At 51.3% G+C, this 19,379-nt stretch overlaps 1 protein-coding gene across 2 annotated transcripts in view; it reads left to right on the forward strand.

Moving 5' to 3' along the window:
- LOC128352192 (solute carrier family 12 member 9-like) overlaps nucleotides 1–19,379 on the forward strand; it is a 145,449-nt gene that overhangs the window by 40,955 nt on the left and 85,115 nt on the right. For both annotated transcript variants that reach the window (XM_053312531.1, XM_053312530.1), the window contains exons 4-7: nucleotides 1,584–1,886; nucleotides 4,075–4,182; nucleotides 4,470–4,581; nucleotides 18,589–18,746. In XM_053312531.1, the coding sequence (XP_053168506.1) occupies nucleotides 1,584–1,886; nucleotides 4,075–4,182; nucleotides 4,470–4,581; nucleotides 18,589–18,746 (681 nt within the window). The remainder of the gene's footprint in view (nucleotides 1–1,583; nucleotides 1,887–4,074; nucleotides 4,183–4,469; nucleotides 4,582–18,588; nucleotides 18,747–19,379) is intronic.

Raw genomic sequence — 19,379 nt, forward strand, 5'->3', positions numbered from 1 at the left:
CTGGGTAGACAGTACTGAGCTAGATGGACCCGGGGTCTGTCTCAGTATATGGCAGCTGCCTATGTTCCTATGTACCAGCTCTCCTCCTCATGTGGTTTGCCATCTACAGCTTTTAGAAGCACTTGTATTAAAATATATATATATTTTAAAATGGCTAGTCAAAATGATGCTGTCCATTTGAATAGGCAGTCGATTTTTTTTTTATTCCACCCAAGCAATTAAACATGACTGCCCTAATAAAAATGCATTTGGCAAGAAGTTTGGGCATTTGCTAGAGGTGTGTGACAAGGTTCTGGGGAATGACAGAGGTTCCTGCTGATGTGGGATGCAATCCCCCAAAGAAAGACATCACTCTCTACCCACAAGTAAAAGAACCAGTTTACTGTAATTGCCTCTGGAGATGAGCTCTCCCAACCCTGAAATGCGTCAGGCAAGACGTTTCATGATCGAATAAGAACTGATTATTATTGATTTTCTTCCCCCTTTATTCCTGGAATGAGAGCCCCATTCCTCCTGCTACCGCACGTGGAGCGCCCCCAGTCTGAGGATCAAACTAGAAGCCTTACTGGAAAGATGCCGGGGGGGGGCAGTTGTTTAGCATCCCCCCCCATTTCTCCTCTCAGCCTTGCACCCCCCCCAAGCCACTGTTTTTCTCCCTCAGGGGAAAAGAGTGGGGTATGGGGTACCTTTTCCCCCACAGCTGGAAAAGTAGCTGGGGATCCAGAGTAGTTTTGAACCGAGAAATGGCAGCAAGGTAAAGAGTTCATGTTTATGATCACAACCTCCATGGTCCATTTTCAGTTTCCTTTTTAAAAGTGGAAAGACCATCTCCATAACATTAAATAAAACAAGTAAAAAAAAACTACTGAAGACCTTTTTATTTGTTCAGGCTTTTACCCCTTTGGACTGCCAGGTTTCTCAGCTCTCCTGCTTCTGTTTGGCTTTTTAAAAATGGTGGCTGGTTCTCTTTTTCTTTTTTCTTTTTCTTTTTTTTTGGGGGGGTACGTGTTTTATGGTTTTTATTGTTTTAACTGATTTTAGTGTTTTAAATGTGAGTTCTATAGAGTTTTATTGCATTTTGATTTTTGTAAACCTCCTTGGGATATGTTTTATGAAAGGCGGTATAGAAATTGAACTATAAATAGATAGATAAATAGCATCTAGTTTGGAGGTCTGTTGTCCATGTTACAATGTCTGAGCTTTCTATCAGAGTCTGCTAAGACTTTATTTATTTGCTTGCTTTGCTTGCTTGCTTGCTTACTTACTGTCAGGTTTATATACTGTCCTTCATTAAAATAATCTCAAGTTGTTTTATAATATATTAAAAACAATAAAAAACTATATCCTTTCCTGTGTTGGCGGAGATGAGATGATCTGTGGGATGCAGCAAGGCCTTTCTTGTGGTTGCCCCAAGACCAAGGACTGATAGGCTGGGGCAATTCCTGTGACGCCCCTCTGGCTTGCCCTTCGGGAAGCAGTATAAAACCTGCTTATTGGAGGAGGTAGCTGGGGGGGGCGGGGCTAAGAGGATAGTCTCTGCTGCTGAAAAGGAAAATCTAACCTGCTCTTTGCTGTCGTGACAGAGAACAGCCCTGGGAGAGCTTTGCAGGTCCTGCCCACTGGTTATTGGTTCGACCTGTTGTACGGCACCGTTCTCCTCCTCATCTGCCTTTTCGTCTGCCTCGTGGGCGCCAGCATCTACGCCAAGGCCACCTTTCTCATCTTCCTTGTGGTTATGGTGGTGCTGGCCACCGTCTGCATCAGTTTCTTCATAGTGCACCCCCACGCTGTGCTACTGCCTTCGAGCCACAGTGGCAACGGCACAGACTTCATCAGCGCTAACTACACTGGCTTCAGTCTCCACACCCTCCGGGCCAACCTCGCGTGTGAGTTGTTGCAAAGCTCCGGGCTTAGTTTAGACAATGCCTTACAAATTATGAGATCAAGTCCCTGCCTCGAGGAGCCTACAGTCTAAAATGTGACACCAGGGAGAGGATGGCGGAAAGGAGGGTGAAACAGTCAGGGGAAACAGGCAGAAGAATGGCCTGCCTTTTGCTGTCTTGCAGGTTGGCTGGGAATGATGGGAGTTGTAGATCCAACAAATTTGGCAGCCCATGATTGGGAAGCCCTGTAGTAGGAACATAGGAAGCTGCCATATACTGAGACAGACCCTTGGTCTATCTAGCCCAGTATTGTCTACACAAACTGGCAGCGGCTTCGCCAAGGTTGCAGGCAGGAGTCTCTCTCAGCCCTGGAGAATCCAAGGAGGGAACTTGGAACCTTCTGCTCTTCCCCGAGTGGCTCCATCCCCTGCTGAGGGGAAGATCTTACAGTGCTCACACATCAAGTCTCCCATTCATCTGCAACCAGGGCAGACCCTGCTTAGCTAGGGGGACAAGTCACGCTTGCTACCACAAGACCCGCTCTCCTCTCCTGCTCAGTGGAGAGCAGGATTGTGCTTTTGGGGAGAATTGTGGAGATTGTGCTTTTTGAGGAAGGATCCAAAGACAACAGACCCTTGGCCACCACATCCCTTTCCTGGTGTTTGATGTTGCTGTCCTTCCCTTCTAATCTGCTCTCTTTTCTCCCCCCACCCCCCCCAAACACAAGTTCCTTCTTGATACCAAAGATGCTACTGGCAAGGTTCCAGGGTCAGTGCAGAATGAACCAAAACTGCCTCTTTAAAGGATGCCCAATTAGTCTGAAACACAAGTGTTGGAGATAGCGAGGGAATCTCGGGGATAGCAGGAGGAGAGTTGAGGGGCAGTTAGTTGATGTCCTTTTTATCCTCCAAGCAAGTCTCACTCCCCTCTCCCCTCCTGGTTTTGCACTCTCAACAATCCTGTGAGCTAGGTGAAGCTGTGAGAGCAAATGAGGATTTGAACCCGGGTCCCCGCAGCCCTAATCAGTCTTTGAATTGTGGGTGTCAGGGAAGTTTGAGTGTTGCCCATAATTCAAGCACTGACCAGCACCTCCAACTTCTGCCTGTAATCGCCTAATTATGGTTCACTAGGAGAGGAGAGCTGGTCTTGTGTCATCAAGCATGACTTGTCCCCTTAGCTAAGCAGGGTCCACCCTGGTTGCATATGAAAGGGAGACTTGATGTGTGAACACTGTAAGATCTTCCCCTCAGGGGATGGAGCTGCTCTGGGAAGAGCATCTAGGTTCCAGGTTCCCTCCCTGGCAGCATCATCAAGATAGGGCTGAGAGGGATTCCTGCCTGCAGCCTTGGAGAAGCCGCTGCCCGACTGTAAAGACAATACTGAGCTAGATAGACCAATGGTCTGACTCAGTATATGGCAGCTTCCTATGTTCACTATGGCCTTCTAAAATCTCTAGCACTCTTGTCTGTGTGCTGATCCTTGCCCGCTCTGACCACTAAATTGCCTTGCCATTCAGAAACATGGCTGACCCTCTTCATCTGGTAATTTTAAAAACTACTCCACCGATCTACAAACTCAAACAAGTGCCAGACCACAAAAGTATGCACTTCTTCCAAAATTTCATTCGGAAGCTCCGCTTCATAAGTGGTTTTTGAGGGTGCAATGCAGCCATAACATAAAGTGACAATGAAAGAGGAGAGTGTTTCTGGGCATATGCAGGGTGCCTTTCCCTCACTATGGAGTCAAGTGCTGTGTCCTCTCACATGCATCTGGGGGTTTTGGAGGCAGGGTTTGAAGATTAGAGCATGTGGCTCCCAGGGAAGTTTGAACCTGGTCACTTCATGTGATGCCCAGGGCTTGGAATTTGGAGGACCGCCAAACAGAAGCCACTGCAGGTGATGTAGCCGGGCAGTCAGCTGTAGGAAGAGCCAGAACCTCTATGCCTTGAATAGCTGTGCAGAAGAGGAGGGAATTGGGGCAGCTGCAGCTTTTCTCCTCTCTGCTGCACCCTGATATGAGAAAAGCTGCATCTGTGGAAATTCCCTCTTCTTCTGTAGGATTGTTAGAAGTACAGGATTGCCGTCCTCCTTTGCATCTGGTCTCTGTAGCAGCTAATGACAGGGGTTCTCTGTTTGCCCTGCACGAGAGAGAGAGACTTTCACCCGGATCTTTCTTCCTCTCTCCCCTGCAGCCGGCTACAGCGTGGATTACACAACGGGCCGCCTGATGAGCTTCAGCACTGTCTTCGCCGTCATGTTCAACGGCTGCACAGGCATCATGGCGGGCTCCAACATGTCTGGTGAGTGTGAAATTGTGGCACTGGAATGGAAGCTGGAGGGAGAGAAATGTTCTGGGCAGGGAGATGGGGTCCACTTAAAAAAAAAAAAAAACCAAAAAAACTAGAGCACAGCTGCACAACTCTGGCCCACTTGCGGATGTTGGACCACAATTCCCATCCTTCATGACGTTTGGCCCCACTGTGGTTGGGGATGATGTGGCCCCAAAACACCTGGGGGGCAGGGTTGAAGTAGTGCTCCCCTGCACTTAGAGGGTTCCTGATCGCGGTCCTGCCCTTCTTTTTCTCAGGGGACCTGAAGAGGCCCAGTTACTCCATTCCCCGGGGCACCATCTTGGCTGTCATCTTCACTTACGTTGTCTACAACATCTTGGCTGTGCTTCTGAGTTGCACCTGTGACAGGTACGTGCCGGGCTGGCCACCAGGGGGAGCTCCTATCCCATAGCTTTTATCAAAAGTTAAAGGGCTGCTTTGGATATGCATCCGGCTGCCCCCCTCGTTACAATAATAAATTAGTAATTAATAATAAACAACTTTATTTGCTAGTTCTCTGGGCAGCTCACAACACAGCTTTGAAGCATCACCTTTAATCAGAAGTGCAACACCCCCCCCCCCCGCACAGTCACCTAACCATGCAGGTGTGGGGATGGATTAGCCTAACCATCTTTCAACACATGGCTTAAAAAGAAAACATAAAGTAGTATTTAATCCATGCATTGAAGGGCAGCTCATCTGAACGACCCCTTTAGTATTAACATTTAAATCCCGCTCTTCCTCCAGGGGGCTCAGAGTGTTGTACGTGGTTGCGTTAATCCTCACAACGACCTTGTGATGTAGGTTAGGCTGAGAGAGAAGTGACTGGTCCAGAATCACCCAGGGAGTTGCATGGCTGAGTGGGGATTTTTCAACTCGAGTCTCCCGAGTCCTAGTCTATGTTCCCTCTAAAAGGGATTCCCAGATGTTGTTGACGACAACTCCCCGAATCCCCAGCTGCAGTGGCTTTTGCTTGGGGGATCTGGGAGTTGTAGTCAACTACGTCTAGGAATCCCTGTTAGAGGGAACACTGGCCTTTGTCCACTGCTCCAACCATGGCACCCCGCTGACTGACTCCCCTTCCCCTGTGCACTTAGGCTCACCAGATTGGGGGGAGGAATATGCACCCATGCTCCTGCGCCCATGATAAGGAGGGGCCAGTGGTTGTGTCATCCCGGCAAGCCCCATTTCTATCGTTTGACTTGAACTCCGGTTAGCGGAAGAGTCAGAGCTCAATGAGGGAGCCCCTGTTGGGTCCGATTCAGTCCCTGGTAGCATCTCCAGATAGGACTGGGGAAGATTTCTGGGCTGAAGCTCTGGGGAGTTGCTCCCTTGTGGCCCAACTCCACATGAGCCGACGTCTGCTCAGTGGGAGAACACCGGCTTGGCCTGCAGGAGGGACCCAAGTTCAATCCCAGGCACCATTTGGGATGGTTTTAATGAAAGGTGGTATACCAATTTAACAATAAAATAAATAAATAAATTTCCAGGTAGGGCTGGGATAGACCCCTGCCTGCCACCTTGGAGAGCCACTGCCAGTCAGTGTAGACAATACTGGGCTAGATAGACCAAAGTCTGACTCGGTTAGGCTGCTTTCATGTATTCATACGAGTTTCCATTTTTCTGCGGTGTTTCAGTGCCCAAAAAAGGATGAATAGAAGAGGTAGTAGTACGATTCAGACAGATGCCTGAGCAAGTGTACAGGGGCGAGTTGCTCTTGTGGTAGCAAGCATGAATGGACCCTTTTGCTAAGCAGGGTCTGCCTTGGTTTGCATTTGGATGGGAGACTGTGTGTGTGAGCACTGTAAGATATACTCCTTAGGGGATGGGTCCACAGCTCAGCGAGAGAGCACCTGTTGGGAGGGCTGGGAAAGAGAACCTTGGAGAGCCACTGCCAGTCAGTGTAGACAATACAGAGCTAGATAGACCAAAGTCTGACTCGGTTAGGCTGCTTCATGTATTCATATGAGGTTCAGGCCAGGCAAACTCCTTCCAAACAAACATGGATAGGATTGTGCTGGAAGCCTCGCTCTGTCTGTTGATCTCCTGACCTGCTCTGAGAAGAGACATTTGTTCTCTCTTGTGTTTTCCATCCTGCGCTTCTGACACTTGTGTGTGGCGGCAATTGTGCGATTTGAGGTGTGAAAGTACATCTTAGGGTTGTGTGGCTGGCTTAATTGTGGTCTATTACATGCATATCCTGTCCTTTCTCCGATGAGCTTGGAGCAGTGTACATCCCTCCCCTCCACACTGCAGGTGGGGGAGTCCTTTCTTGCTCAGGGACTGGCCTTGCACAACGTAGGGATGGGGAGGATTCGAACCAACAACCATAGAAATAGTTGTTGGTTCAAATCCCCCCACCCCTACCCTGTGCAAGGCCTGTCCCTTCCTGTGTCTTGTGCTCCAGTTGCTGGTTCAAATCCTGCCCCAGTCTTTACCCAGGAGAAGGGGAAGCCTGTGTCTTTAAGAAAAGAAAGCAATGTGAGTAGGGGACCCCTAACTCAGTGGTGGGTCCCATGCTTTGTCCCCAGAAGGTCCCTGCTTCAAGCCCCAGCATCTCGCTCATTAAAGCGAGATGCTTCCCGGGTTGCAGAGCTGGGGCTGAATTTGGCACAGAACTCTGGAGAGTTGCTGCCAATCAGGGTTGTAGACGCTACAGGCCAAGATGGCTCGAACTGAGGAGAAGGCCGCTTCAGGTGTTTGGCAGCTGGTGGGGTTTGTTAGGCAGGAAGGTTGGTGCCCGAGTGGGGATTTGGAGCCTGGCTTGGCCAGTCTGAGAGCCAGAGCAGACAATCATGTTGGCCCTGCTGTAGGGGTGTGCACGGAACCGCCAACTGCGGTCCAGCACTGGGGTGGGGGGTCGCTTTAAGAGCGGCGGGAGGGTTTACTTACCCCTCCCGCCGCTTTCCCGCTCGGGCGCCATAATCGTAAGAGTAATTGGGGCAGCAGGATACCTCCCTGCCGCCCCTTCCCCGATGTTGCCAAAAAACCTCCCAGGAGTGCTTTGCACGCGCGCACGTCACAGAGACGTGGAGCGTGCGCATGATGTCTCTGTGACGTGCGCACGCGTGTGCAAAGCACTCCTGGGAGGTTTTTTGGCAACATTGGGGAAGGGGCGGCAGGGAGGTATCCTGCCACCCCAATTACTCTTAAGATTATGGAACCAGAGCGGGAAAGCGGCGGGAGGGGTAAGTAAACCCTCCCACCGCTCTTAAAGCGACCCCCCACCCCGAACTGAACCACCCGGGACCGGTCCGGGCCCATCCCTACCCTGCTGTTTGTATGTATGTACAGTAGCAGCTGCACAAGGTCCCATTCTGGGTTGATAGCAGGGCTTCGAGGGAGGGGGACTTTAACCTTTTGCACCCACCACGCCTGGATTGGAGGCCCCTGGATTGATGTTTACACAATTTAAAAAATGCAGGGGTAAATAGTGCAGTGAACGTTGCTTCTGCAGGCCCATTCACGCGTTGTATTCAACACTTGTACAATGAGTGTACAGTGTACACAGCTACAGATCTGCCCACAGGTACAGTCATTCACGTTATGCTGAAGGCAGATACTGCAGTACCATTCCTGTCTGTGCCATGCATTCGAAGGGCCTGAATCCAGGTTCACTTTTAACATGAATACAGGTACAGTCATTCTCACACACAGACGCACACACACGCTGTACCCTTGTCCAGCACAGTGTCTGAATCGGGCTTATGTTTGCAGTCACTTTGGAGCACTCTCTGCAAAGCATCACTTGCTCTCAGCCAAACTCGGTTCGGGGAGCATCTTTGGGCAGGGACCCGCCTTCTGCTTGTGGCAGTCCGTAGCCTAGACCGCTAATGTCTTGTCGAGGGCACTGGTGGGGTATATACTGCTTGCTCTGGGGGAGGTCTTTGGTTCCCCTCTGACTCTGTCCACTCGTGATACAGTGCGCTTTTCTTCTTTCTGCATATTAAGCCTTGTCGCCGTGCTCTGATGATGTGCGTTTTCCTTCCGCTCTCTGTCTGTGCATTGAGTGAAGCGCATTGCCACTCAGGAAGGCATTCTCTGGCTTTGCTTCTCTGTCGCCCTCCAAGATTAGCTGCCTTTGGGATCTCGCAGCCCAGTTTTGTGCCCCTGTGTGCACACCCCAAACAAATGGGGGGCTGGGGGTGGGGATGTCGTGTGCCTCCCCCTGAGCCTCTGGGGAGGCACCCAGGCGCAACTTCCTGGCGATGAGTTGCGATGTTCATCTGCTTAGAGTCCAGCCTGCCCAGCTTTTTGCAGCATCTTGCGTAGGACGAAGCCAGGAAATGCGCCCCTGTCCTGGCTGGTGCAGAGCCAAGCGGGGCTAAGATTGCTTTGCCCTGCCCCTTCTGCCGATGCCGAGACGTTTTCGAGGCACGCACCCAGGCCAGGTGCGCCGTGAAGGCGACTCAAATGGGAACTGGCATGCCAGAACCCGGCACACCAGACGCCAAAGAGCCTGCAGTCGCTTTCAGCATCTCTTCCCCCCTCCTGTTGTTCTCTGCCTCCCCCCCCCCCCCCGCTTCCCTCTGCAGCCACAAACCGAACCAATCAATGCTGCAGATTCATTATTCCATTTGAAGGCAGTGCTGTTCATTAATTTGCACAATTGGGCGGCGGCTGCTGCTGCTGCTTTGGGTGCACTTCTGTGATGTTTCCTTGTCCTCCAGGCCCTGGCCCCTTGCTGGATGTTGTGGGGTGCCCTGTGTCTGGCTGCCAAAAGGCCCTCTTTCCCTCGGTCCAGCCCCCTATTTCCAAGAGGCCGGCCAGGAGCCCCACAAGTGGGGCAGGCAATAGCCTTTCCCTCTTGATGTCCCCTGATGTTCAGATCTCCTCTCCCTGAACATGGATGGTCCATTTCGTGATCCAGCAGCTAGTCCTTGGACAATCATTTAGGGGTTCATGAATTTGGGTCCCCAGATGTTGTTTGGCCATTGTGGCTGGTGGTGATAGAATTTGTAGTCCACCAGTATCTGGGAACCCAGGTTGAAGAACCCCTGTACGAATGACATGATGTTGCTTTGATGAGTTTTTTCAGACCTTTCTGCTGCTGCCGCAAGGAACATTCTGTGACATTTTAGGGTGGTATGTGCATGTGGGGGGGGGGTCAAACTGTGGGCCTCCAGCTGTTGCTGGCCTACAACTCCCATGATCCCCAGTCACAGTGGCCAGTCGCCAAGCATGATGGGGGTTGTAGGCCAACATTGGCAGGAGGGCTGCAGTTTGATAACCCTGTTTTGGCTCATTCAAAGTACGTTTGCCTGTTTTTATTTTTGGTTTTTTTGTGGGAGGTTTTTTGCATTTCTATCCTGCTCTTTCTCCAAGGAGCCCAGAGTGGTGTGTATGGTCATATTTATCCTCACAACAACCCTGTGAGGTAGACTAGGCTGAGAGAGAAGTGACTGGCCCAGTCACCCAGTGAGTTTTATGGCTGAATGGGGATTTGAACTCTGGTCTCCCTGGTCCTAGTCCAGCACTCTAACCACCACACCAGTATCTTTATGACAGCCCTGTGCAGAGGTCTGTGTTGCTGTCTTTAAAGTGCAGATGGGGAAACCGAGGCTCAGATGGAGCGCCTTGCTCAAGGTTCCCTGCTGACTTAACAACAAAGGCAAGATTTAGATTGTGCCTGCTTCACACTCTGGCCCAAACAACATGCTACCTAAGAGTTCTGTGACTGGAGTTTTTGACATCTTTATATTCATTCATTCATTCAAATTTGTTGACTGCCCCAAACATCCATCTCTGGGTGGCTTGCAACAACATGAAACAGATTAAAAATGAAGGGGAGGGGGTAATTAAAACCATGGTTCAGTTAAAAAGCTCGAGTGAAAAAACAAGTTTTTAGAGACTTTTTAATAGTAATCAGAGAGAGAGGGAGGCTCTTTTTTCAGCTGGGAGTGCATCTTGAGGCAGCAACAGAGAAGGCCTGTCCCTGCATAGCCACCACACGAGCTGGTGGCAACTTCAACCTTACCCAGACACAATAGGCCCGTTCACATGTTACGTTCAGCACTTGTGCAATGAGTGTACACAGGTACAGTCATTCATGTGTTACATTGAATGCAGGATCAGAAGTACCCTTCCTATCTGTACCATGCATTTGAACGGCCTGTACCCAGATTCACTTTTTTAAAGGTACAGTCATTCACACACGTATGTACGAGTGTACAGACATCTGTACACATGTACAGCATAATGTCTGAATTGGGCTATAGCTTTATGTGCATTCAGGTGTCTGTACACATGCCCATGTGTTTGCATGATTAGCTGTACCTGCATCTACTTTAAAACTGACACCTAGGATGGGTCCCCTCAAATGCAGGGAACAGATAAGAAGCATACCACTACCACTGTAGCATGCATTGAACGTAACATGTGAATAACTGTACATGCCTACAGAAATGTACATGTGTCCAGAGTACACAGATTGTTCATGTGTTGAGTGTAATGTGTGAATAGGGCTTTCCCCATATTCAGAAGGCAATGAAAGCTTTGGATTTGGGCTGCAGCATTGTTGGGGGTCTTACCCCTGTTCCCCAATGGCAGTTCCCTGACTTGAATCTGTCTCCTACCCTTGAAGCTAAGAATTTGGTGGGGGGAAGAGGGGTATTTGGAATTGATGCCGTAGCACAGCGGCACTCAACCTGGGGACCTCTGGATGTTGCTGAACTACAACTCCCATCAGCCTCAGCTACAATTGATTGTGGCTGAGGATGATGGGAGTTGTCATCCAGCAACATCTGGAGTCCCCCAGATCGGGAACTGCTGCTGTAGGGTGTAGAAAGGGGTCAAGCATTCTCTCCCTATCATCCCTGCTCTGAAAATGTCTTGACCGCCCCCCCCCCCCCCGCAGTGGCCAGGAGTTCCAGTTGCATGACATATCTGGTTTGGCCCCTAGTTGCCATGCTTCGTGAGCTCTTACCCAACTGTAGTATGGCGTGATGGTGTTCTGGAGTGCTTGGACTCAGAGGATAAGTGACTTAGTTAAGGCCATTTAGTGAGTCAGTGGCGGAGGCCAGATTCAGATCAGGAGCTCCTTTGTCCATGACTCATATGTCCTTCTGGCTCTCTCCCCATCTTGTGGCCCATGCACACCATGCCAGCCTCCGGCGCTAAAAGCACCACAGCCAATCTCTTTATGTTGTAGACACAGAGGAAGCTGCCTTCTACCGAATCAGACGATTAGTTCATCTAGCTCAGGAATGCCTGCACTGGCTGGCAGCAGCTCTCCACGTTTCCAGGCAGGAGTCTCTCCCAGCCCTACTAGGAGATGCTGCCAGGGGGTGAAACCAGGGCCTTCTGCCTGCAAGCAGATGAACTGAGTTATTGCCCCATCTCCTTAGGCTAGGGGTAGCCAACCTTTTGACTCCCCCACCCCCCCCACCCTCACCCCCAGCCTCAATTACTCCTGCCCTAAGGGGACTCTCTTGCAGCAGACAGCGCTGACACGCCTGCTGTCGCCCCTCCCAATGCAAACCAGGGCAGGCCCTGCTTAGCGGAGGGGACCGTTCATGCCCGCGACCACGGGGCCGGCTCCCCGCCCCCGCAAAGCCCCCACGGCCTTCCAGGGCCGAATCTGAGCCTCGGTTGGAGAGACCCTCCGGCGGTGGTGGAGTGGGGAGGAGAGCCGTGCCCACTTCTTCTGCCCCGGGGAGGGGGGGGTTCCTCGGTGTGGGGGCTGGGGTGTGTCTGTGTGTGTGTCTGTGTGCACATGCGCGCGGGCCCCAGCGCCTTGTTCTCGGCGAGCACGACTTGTTAATTTTCTGCTCTGGAAAGTGCTTCCATAAATCGTGGCAGTGCCCGGGCAGCCGGCAGGAATTGGCTAGAATTATAGCTGTCATGTCCTAATACCTTAATGCGCGGCCATTCCTCATAATGACAGGGGACAGGGCAGCCTGCAAGCCCGGCCTGACACGCAGCAGCAGCAGCGGCCCCCTGCCCCCCGCCCGCCCCTCTGCTGTGAAGTGTTTCAGCGGCTGCACTCCCCACCCACCCCCCCACCCCCCAGGATCAAAGCAACGGGAGGGGGCCCTTTGGAAAGAGCAGGGAGTGGACCCAGGCCACTCTCTTGGCGCCTCGCTGGATCCCCCCTTCCCTGCTTCACGCCCTCTCAGTGGGGCAGGGTGGGGACGGGGCAGGGGGTGTTCCCTTCCTGTGAACTGCCCGGGGGTGGGGGTGGGGGGCCATGGCATCTGGTCTCTCCCCCCCCCCTTCTTGCAGGCCGGGGTGACACGTGTCTGTAGGGATGGACTGGGGACAAGTCAAGCCCTGCTAACGGAGCAAAGAGGCGCCCTTTGAAAGGGGTGCTTCTCTGGCATTGAGCAGGGGCAGGACAAGTTGTCCCTCTCCATCCCCATCCCCCCCCCGCCCAGCACAACATCCCTCCAGTGGCTGTTGTTGGTGTCTCCTGGGTCTTTTATAGATTGTGAGCTCTTTGGGGCCAGGGAATTGTAGCCAGAGCCTAAGGGGTAGACTTGTGAGTCAAGTGGGCCGTAACCCAAAATTTGGCTTTAAAAAAAGCCAAAGCTGGCAACAGAGTGGGGCCCCTGTGTGTGTGCGTACACATACACACACACACACACAATGTATATGTATAATATATGTAAACCGCTTTGGGGACATATAATCTATGTGAACCACTTTGGGAACATTGGTTGAGAAGTGGTACTGTATAGCCAGCAGCATAGTGTAGTGGTTAGAGTGTTGGACTAGGACTGGGAAGACCCGAGTTCAAATCCCCATTCAACCATGAAACTCACTGGGTGACTCTGGGCCAGTCAGGTATCTCTCAGCCTAACCTACCTCGCAGGGTTGTTGTGAGGATAAAAGTAACCATGTACACCACCCTGAGCTCCTCGGAGGAAGAGCGGGATATATAGATAGATAGTTGTATTTGTCGACAAGCTTCCTGGAGCAGCATGGTTAAGAGACCCACCTGTGACCCGGGACAGGTCAACTCTCTGGGTCCATCTCTTACCCACTCACCCTAAACCCACAGTATGAGAAAGCGCTTATACTGGTCTGCCTTGCAGCACTGTCGTTAGCCGCCTTGAGATGATGTATGCAAATGGCTTGGAAGACTTCAAAGGGCATAATAAATATCCGCAGTGATTTTTCAGAAATTTCAAATGGTTGCTCTTGGCCACGAGAGCTAAAATGGAACCTCCATGTACAACAGAAGTATACCTTCGAATATCAGGTGCTGAGAATAAACGGGGTGGCTTGTGAGCCTAGAGCAGGAGTTTCCCAGCTTGTGTCTGACTACCACTCCCATCACACCCAGCCGCATTGGCCAAAGTTTTCGTCCCACACCACCGGGGGACCCAGACTGCTCTAGGCTATCAAACGTGGGCTTGCCATCAGTCTTCGGCTGTTGTGGCTGGGGATGATGGGAGTTGTAGTCCCTCCGCGTCTGGGAACCCCTTTCTAGAGGCACTGGATCATGGTTTGAAAGGGGTGGTTGGACCTAAGGAGCTTTTGGCAGGAGTCCAGAGCTGCTTCACCCTGCAGTGTTCTGTCTGGGCCACGGGAGCCACGGTGGCAACCCCCACCCGCCTGCTGTTTGCCCAGATCGGCTGAGCGCCAACCCTCCCCTCCAATCCCGAAGCCTGCTGGGGGGGCAGGCGCTGCTGTCCCGAAGCCGTGCGGCGGACCTGTTTGGGGGTGTACGGCCCACGCTGGGCCTGTGCACACACCCACCCACTCCGCCGCACTTATTAGCGAGGTGATCAGTTTGGGGGGTAATTAGGTATTAATTGCCAAGAGACACTGGCGCTGATCGTCCGTGCTAATTTATCTCCCACCTGCTCGCTGCCTCTTGTTAAAATCCAATTAAGGCCATTTGTATGGTTTTAATGTGCAAGCGAGACTCCTGCTTCCTTCTCCTTCCATTTCCTTTACTGAACGTGGGCCAGTTGGCTCCTTGCGGGCGGGGACCTTTGTCGGCTGCTCCCTCGTTTAAAAAAATGGTAAGGACAAGATGTTTAGCAGACCTGCCGGTTGGCAACCAAAACAGGAGGCTGCCGGCAGGATGCAGTGCCAGATACCTCTGTCTTGCTGCTAAAAAGACAACGCTTTTAATGTGTCAACTCTAGCAACCGCTACAACAACTATTACCAGCAGCAGCAGCTCATCCTAATGAGCTGGGGTGGGGGCACCAAATGAGGCACAGCTGCCTCTGGTTCCCGACCTCCCCCCCCCCACAGTGCATCTGTTTCTCCCATTCCACCCTGTGTTAAGGAGAGCTGCGCTGCCTGCAGACTGGCCATCCATCAGGTAGAGCTGTGGGGGCTATACCTGATGAATAGGCAGCCTGCAGGCAACATGGCTTTTGTTATTGTTATTGCAGGGATGGGATGAGAGAAACCTCATTTGCGCGCGCGCACACACACACACACACTAAGAGTGTGTGTGTGCAAACCTCATTTGCGCGCACACACACACACACACACACACACACACACACACAAAGAGCCCGGCTCCTTAGGACAAGGTGCGGCTGACTACTACAAATATTTATATACTGCTTCTCAACAAGCGTGGAGTAGGAGCCAGCGTGGTGTAGTGGTTAGAGTGCTGGACTAGGACTGAGGAGACCCGAGTTCAAATCCCCATTCAGCCATGAGACTTGCTGGGTGACTCTGGGCCAGTCACTTCTCTCTCAGCCTCACCGACTTTACAGGGTTGTTGTGAAAGAGAAACTCAAGTATGTAGTGCACCGCTCTGGGCTCCTTGGAGGAAGAGCGGGATATAAAATGCAAAAAATAAATAAATAAAAAATAAACAGAAGTTGGGAACATAGGAAACTGCCATATACTGAGTCAGACCATTGGTCTTTCTAGCTCAGTATTGGCTTCACAGACTGGCAGCAGCTTCTGCAAGGTTACAGGCAGGAGTCTCTCTCAGCCCTGTCTTGGAGATGCTGCCAGGGAGGGAACTTGGAACCTTCTGCTCTTCCCAGAGTGGCTCCATCCCCTGAGGGGAATATCTTACAGTGCTCACACTTCTAGTCTCCAATTCATATACAACCAGGGCAGACCCTGCGTAGCTATGGGGACAAGTCATGCCTGCGACCACAAGACCAGCTCTCCTCTCCATCCCAAGTTTCCAAAGTGGTTTACGCAGAACAGTGTTCCTCATGGTAAGGCCGGCTGGGGGCCAGTGGAGGCCTCCGTCAGGCCTGAGTGTGACTCCCTGACATTGTGGATTGGGCCTGTGTGAAGCCTGGGCCAAGGCTGAATACCCTGCATGGTCTCCCAGGCACCAGGCGGAGGTGACCGTCCTGCCTGTGCAGTGCTGTGCTCAGGGCTGGGGGGCTCCTTTCAGGGAAACCAACGGAGCCCTCTTTGAGTCCTGGACCCATCTTGGGAGGCCTGCATGGAGTGCTGGAAAGGGTAGCTTCCGTGCTGGAGCCCTCAAGGGTAGGGATCTGCGAACCGGTTCGGATCCGAACCGGTTCGGCCGGGGCGGTTCGGATCCGAACCGAACCAGCCCTCAGGTTCGGGTTGCAGGTTCGAATTTGAACCGAACCGGGGGTGGTTCGGTTTGGACCAGTTCGAACACTCAAAAATTGGTAGGATGGTAGCTGGCACCCAGGGGTACCTGTCACCCAAACCCCAAAGCAATCGGACACTCGTATGATTTGTTATGAATCTTTGAAAATTATTTTTATTTTTTTCTCATCGGATATAATGGGACTCGAACCAGGCCATTATTCCTTATTGTGGAGTACCCATGGGTGCCAACAACCATGCAAACCCTGAAGCAATCAGACACCCCAAAGATTTTTTATGAATATTTGAAATATTTTTAATTATTTTTCTCATTGAGTATAATGGGACCCGAACCAGTCCATATGCCCTATTGTGGAGCACCTAGGGGCACAAAAGCGGGGTGGGTGGTAGACAGACGGGTGCCTACCACCCAAAAAATCCAAAGGCAATTGGACACTCCTCTGATTATTGGTGAATTGTTAAAGTATTTTTGAATTCCTCATAGAGAATAATTAAGATTGCAGCAAATGTATAGCTTCACGTCAGGGGGAAAGGGGTGTCGTAGAGTGGAGTGTGGTGTCTGGTAGTTCCTAGGGTTGGCAAGGAAGCTATCAGAATTACTTGAAAGGAATTGGGCAAAGGGGTGATTTTTAAGTGATTTTTGAAGTTTACGCGTCTTTAAGGTTTTTCTCCATAAAGAAGCATTGAGGTGTCAGCAAATGTATAGCTTCACGTCGGGGGCAAAGGGGTGGCCTAGAGCAGTGTGGGGTTGGTGGTAGTGCCAGGTAGGGGCAAGGAAGCTACCTGAATTTTTTCAAAGGATTTGGGCAGAGGGCTGATTTTTGGTTAATTGTTGAAGTTTACGCGTCTTTAAGGTTTTTCCTCATAATAAGTTATAATGGAGCTTTCAGCAGCCCCATAAGTGCACTTGGGGGGTGTTGGGATGGCCCAGAGCGAGTGGTGGTGTAGTGCAAAGAGGGTGCCAACCACCCCCATGGGTTTCTAACCCATGGGGTACAGGGTTCTGTTGTTTCTGAGGTGTTCTGAGTGTGGATTCTATGATAGCATATTAGAGTGGATTCATGGTGTCTCATTGAAAATCTCATTTGCTATCTATCATAGAATCCACACTCAATACCTCAGAAACGATTAAGTATTTTTGTCAGAGTGGTCCCCGCTTGAAAAATAGTGAAGATCCCTGACGTGGGAAGATCCCCAAAAGGCTCACAATCTAAAAAAATAGACATAAGGTAGACACTAGCAGCAGCCACTGAAGGGATGTTGTGCTGGGGCTGGATAGGGCCAGTTGCTCTCCCCCTGCTAAATAGAAGAGAACCACCACTTTAAAGGTGCCTCTTTGCTCAGCTAGCAGGGGGTTAGCATAGGCCCTCGAATGAGCAGAGCTGGTCTTGTGGTGGCAAGCATGACTTGTCCCCTTAGCTAAGCAGGGTCTGCCCTGGTTGCATAGGAATGGGAGACTAGAAGTGTGAGCACTGTAAGATATTCCCTTCAGCGGATGGAGCCGCTCTGGGAAGAGCAGAAGGTTCCAAGTTCCCTTCCTGGCAGCATCTCCAAGGCAGGGCTGAGAGAGACTCCTGCCTGCACCCTTGGAGAAGCCGCTGCCAGTCTGTGAAGACAATACTGAACTAGATAGACCAATGGTCTGACTCAGCATATGGCAGCTTCCTGTGTTGCTATGAGGCAGGGGGCACCTCTTTATGCAGAAACTGGAGTGGAGGGGGCGTTGTTTGACCAGACAGGAACCAGGCCCCGCTGCTCCTGTGCCGCTAATAGCAGCTTGGATTTGCGTGCTCCCAGAATCAGAATGGTAGAATCGGAAGGGGCCTTGGAGGTCTTGGAGGTCAACCCCCTGCTCAGTGCAGGAAACTGCCACAGCATCCCTTGATCAGCTGGATCCTCCAGGGAAGCTTTTCGCAGCATGGGCCGCCTGCTTAATAGCAGCATCTTGATCTTCAGATATGGGCACAGGAGCAGGGACCCCTACAAAAGGGGGCAGCACCCCAGTGTCAGGGATCTGTTAACCTTCCACTCTGCACCTGCCCTTGGTCCTCATTTAACAAGCCGCTGATGTCAGCTTCATGTGCTGTTCCCATTTTACCGATTGGAGAGAGATGAGGCCATGAGATGTAGCACCGCTTTATGTGCGATATTGGGATGGTTGTTGTTTTTGCTGCTGCTGCTCTGTGTTTTGTGTTGTTGTTTTATATAAGTGTGCTCAACTTTTAAATAGAGATGTATTGTTTTTATATTTAAATTTAATATGTGTACTTTTGTGCGTTTTTAACTTTGCATTGTTTTGATTCTATTGTAAACTGCTTTGGGATAATTTTAATGAAAGTGGTTAGAGTGTTGGACTAGGACTGGGGAGACCTGAGTTCAAATCCCCACTCAGCCATGAAACTCACTGGGTGATACTGGGCCAGTCACTTCTCTGTCAGCCTAACCTACTTCACAGGGTTGTTGTGAGGATAAAAATAACCATGTACGCCACTCTGGGTTCCTTGGAAAAAGAGCGGGAGGTAAAGGTAAAAATACGATACTGTACGATACGATACCAGTTCGATGGCCATGGCCTTCCCCCGCCTGCCAAGGAATCCTGGGAATTGTCGTTTGGTGAAGCTGCTGAGAAGTCTCTGTTGGAGATCCTTGGACCCCCGGGGAGTGAAGGGCCAGTTGGGGGTCTGCCATGGCAGGGCTGGAAGCAGCAAGCCTGGCTCGGAGTGATGGTTGCCCCCCAGCTGTGTCTGATACACAAATGTAGTGGTGGTGGGGTAGAGAAGGACTTTAATCCTTTCCCTCTGATCCAGATCTCTTCCCCCACCTTCCACCCCTGATTCTCCATGTTCCCGTTCTTTCTCAGACTCCTCCTCCAGCGGGACTATGGCTTCCTGAAGGACATCAACGTTTGGTCTCCCTTGGTCACCATTGGCATCTACTGCTCCACTCTCTCGGCCTCCATGAGTAACTTGATTGGCGCCTCCCGGATTCTCTACGCTTTGGCCAAGGACGACCTCTTTGGTGAGCGACACCACCACCCCCTCCATAGCCTTCTTTCACCCCTGCCTTCCAGCATCGTGCCCTGGCAGTGCTGGATGGGAGCAGTGTTCCCCCTTACAGGGATTCCCAGATGTTGTGGACTACAACTCCCATAATCCCCAAGCAAAAGCCGTTGTGGCTGGGGAATCTGGGAGTTGCAGTCAACAACATCTGGGAATCCCTGTTAGAGGAACACTGGCTGGGAGTTTGACTTTGCTAGGGAGGCATGGGCCATAAGTCACCCAAAGAAAAGTGATCTCCTTTCTGGCCTCTCTCTGCCCACTATCCTGAGTGAGACCCCATCCCCACCGACTGGAGGGAGCCACGGTGCTAATGCTGCCCAACAGAGGGCAGTAGTGAGTATGGTGGCACTAAATGTGACCCAGGTTGTAATTATGCTCCCTGTCCATGTGTTGACCACAGAAGTGTGGAACTGGGCAACTCAGGGGTTCTCAAATTTGCATTCACAGATATGGTTGGACTACCAGGCCCATCACTCCCTGCCGTTATAGGCAGTTATTTTCCAGCAGCATCCGGGCACCCAATCTTGAGAACCCCTGATGCCAAATGTGGAATCCTGAGACTCTAGTTTTTTTGTGTTTGTAGGTCAGACTT

The sequence above is a fragment of the Hemicordylus capensis genome, chromosome 3 (assembly GCF_027244095.1).
Source record: "Hemicordylus capensis ecotype Gifberg chromosome 3, rHemCap1.1.pri, whole genome shotgun sequence".
Classification (NCBI taxonomy): domain Eukaryota; kingdom Metazoa; phylum Chordata; class Lepidosauria; order Squamata; family Cordylidae; genus Hemicordylus; species Hemicordylus capensis.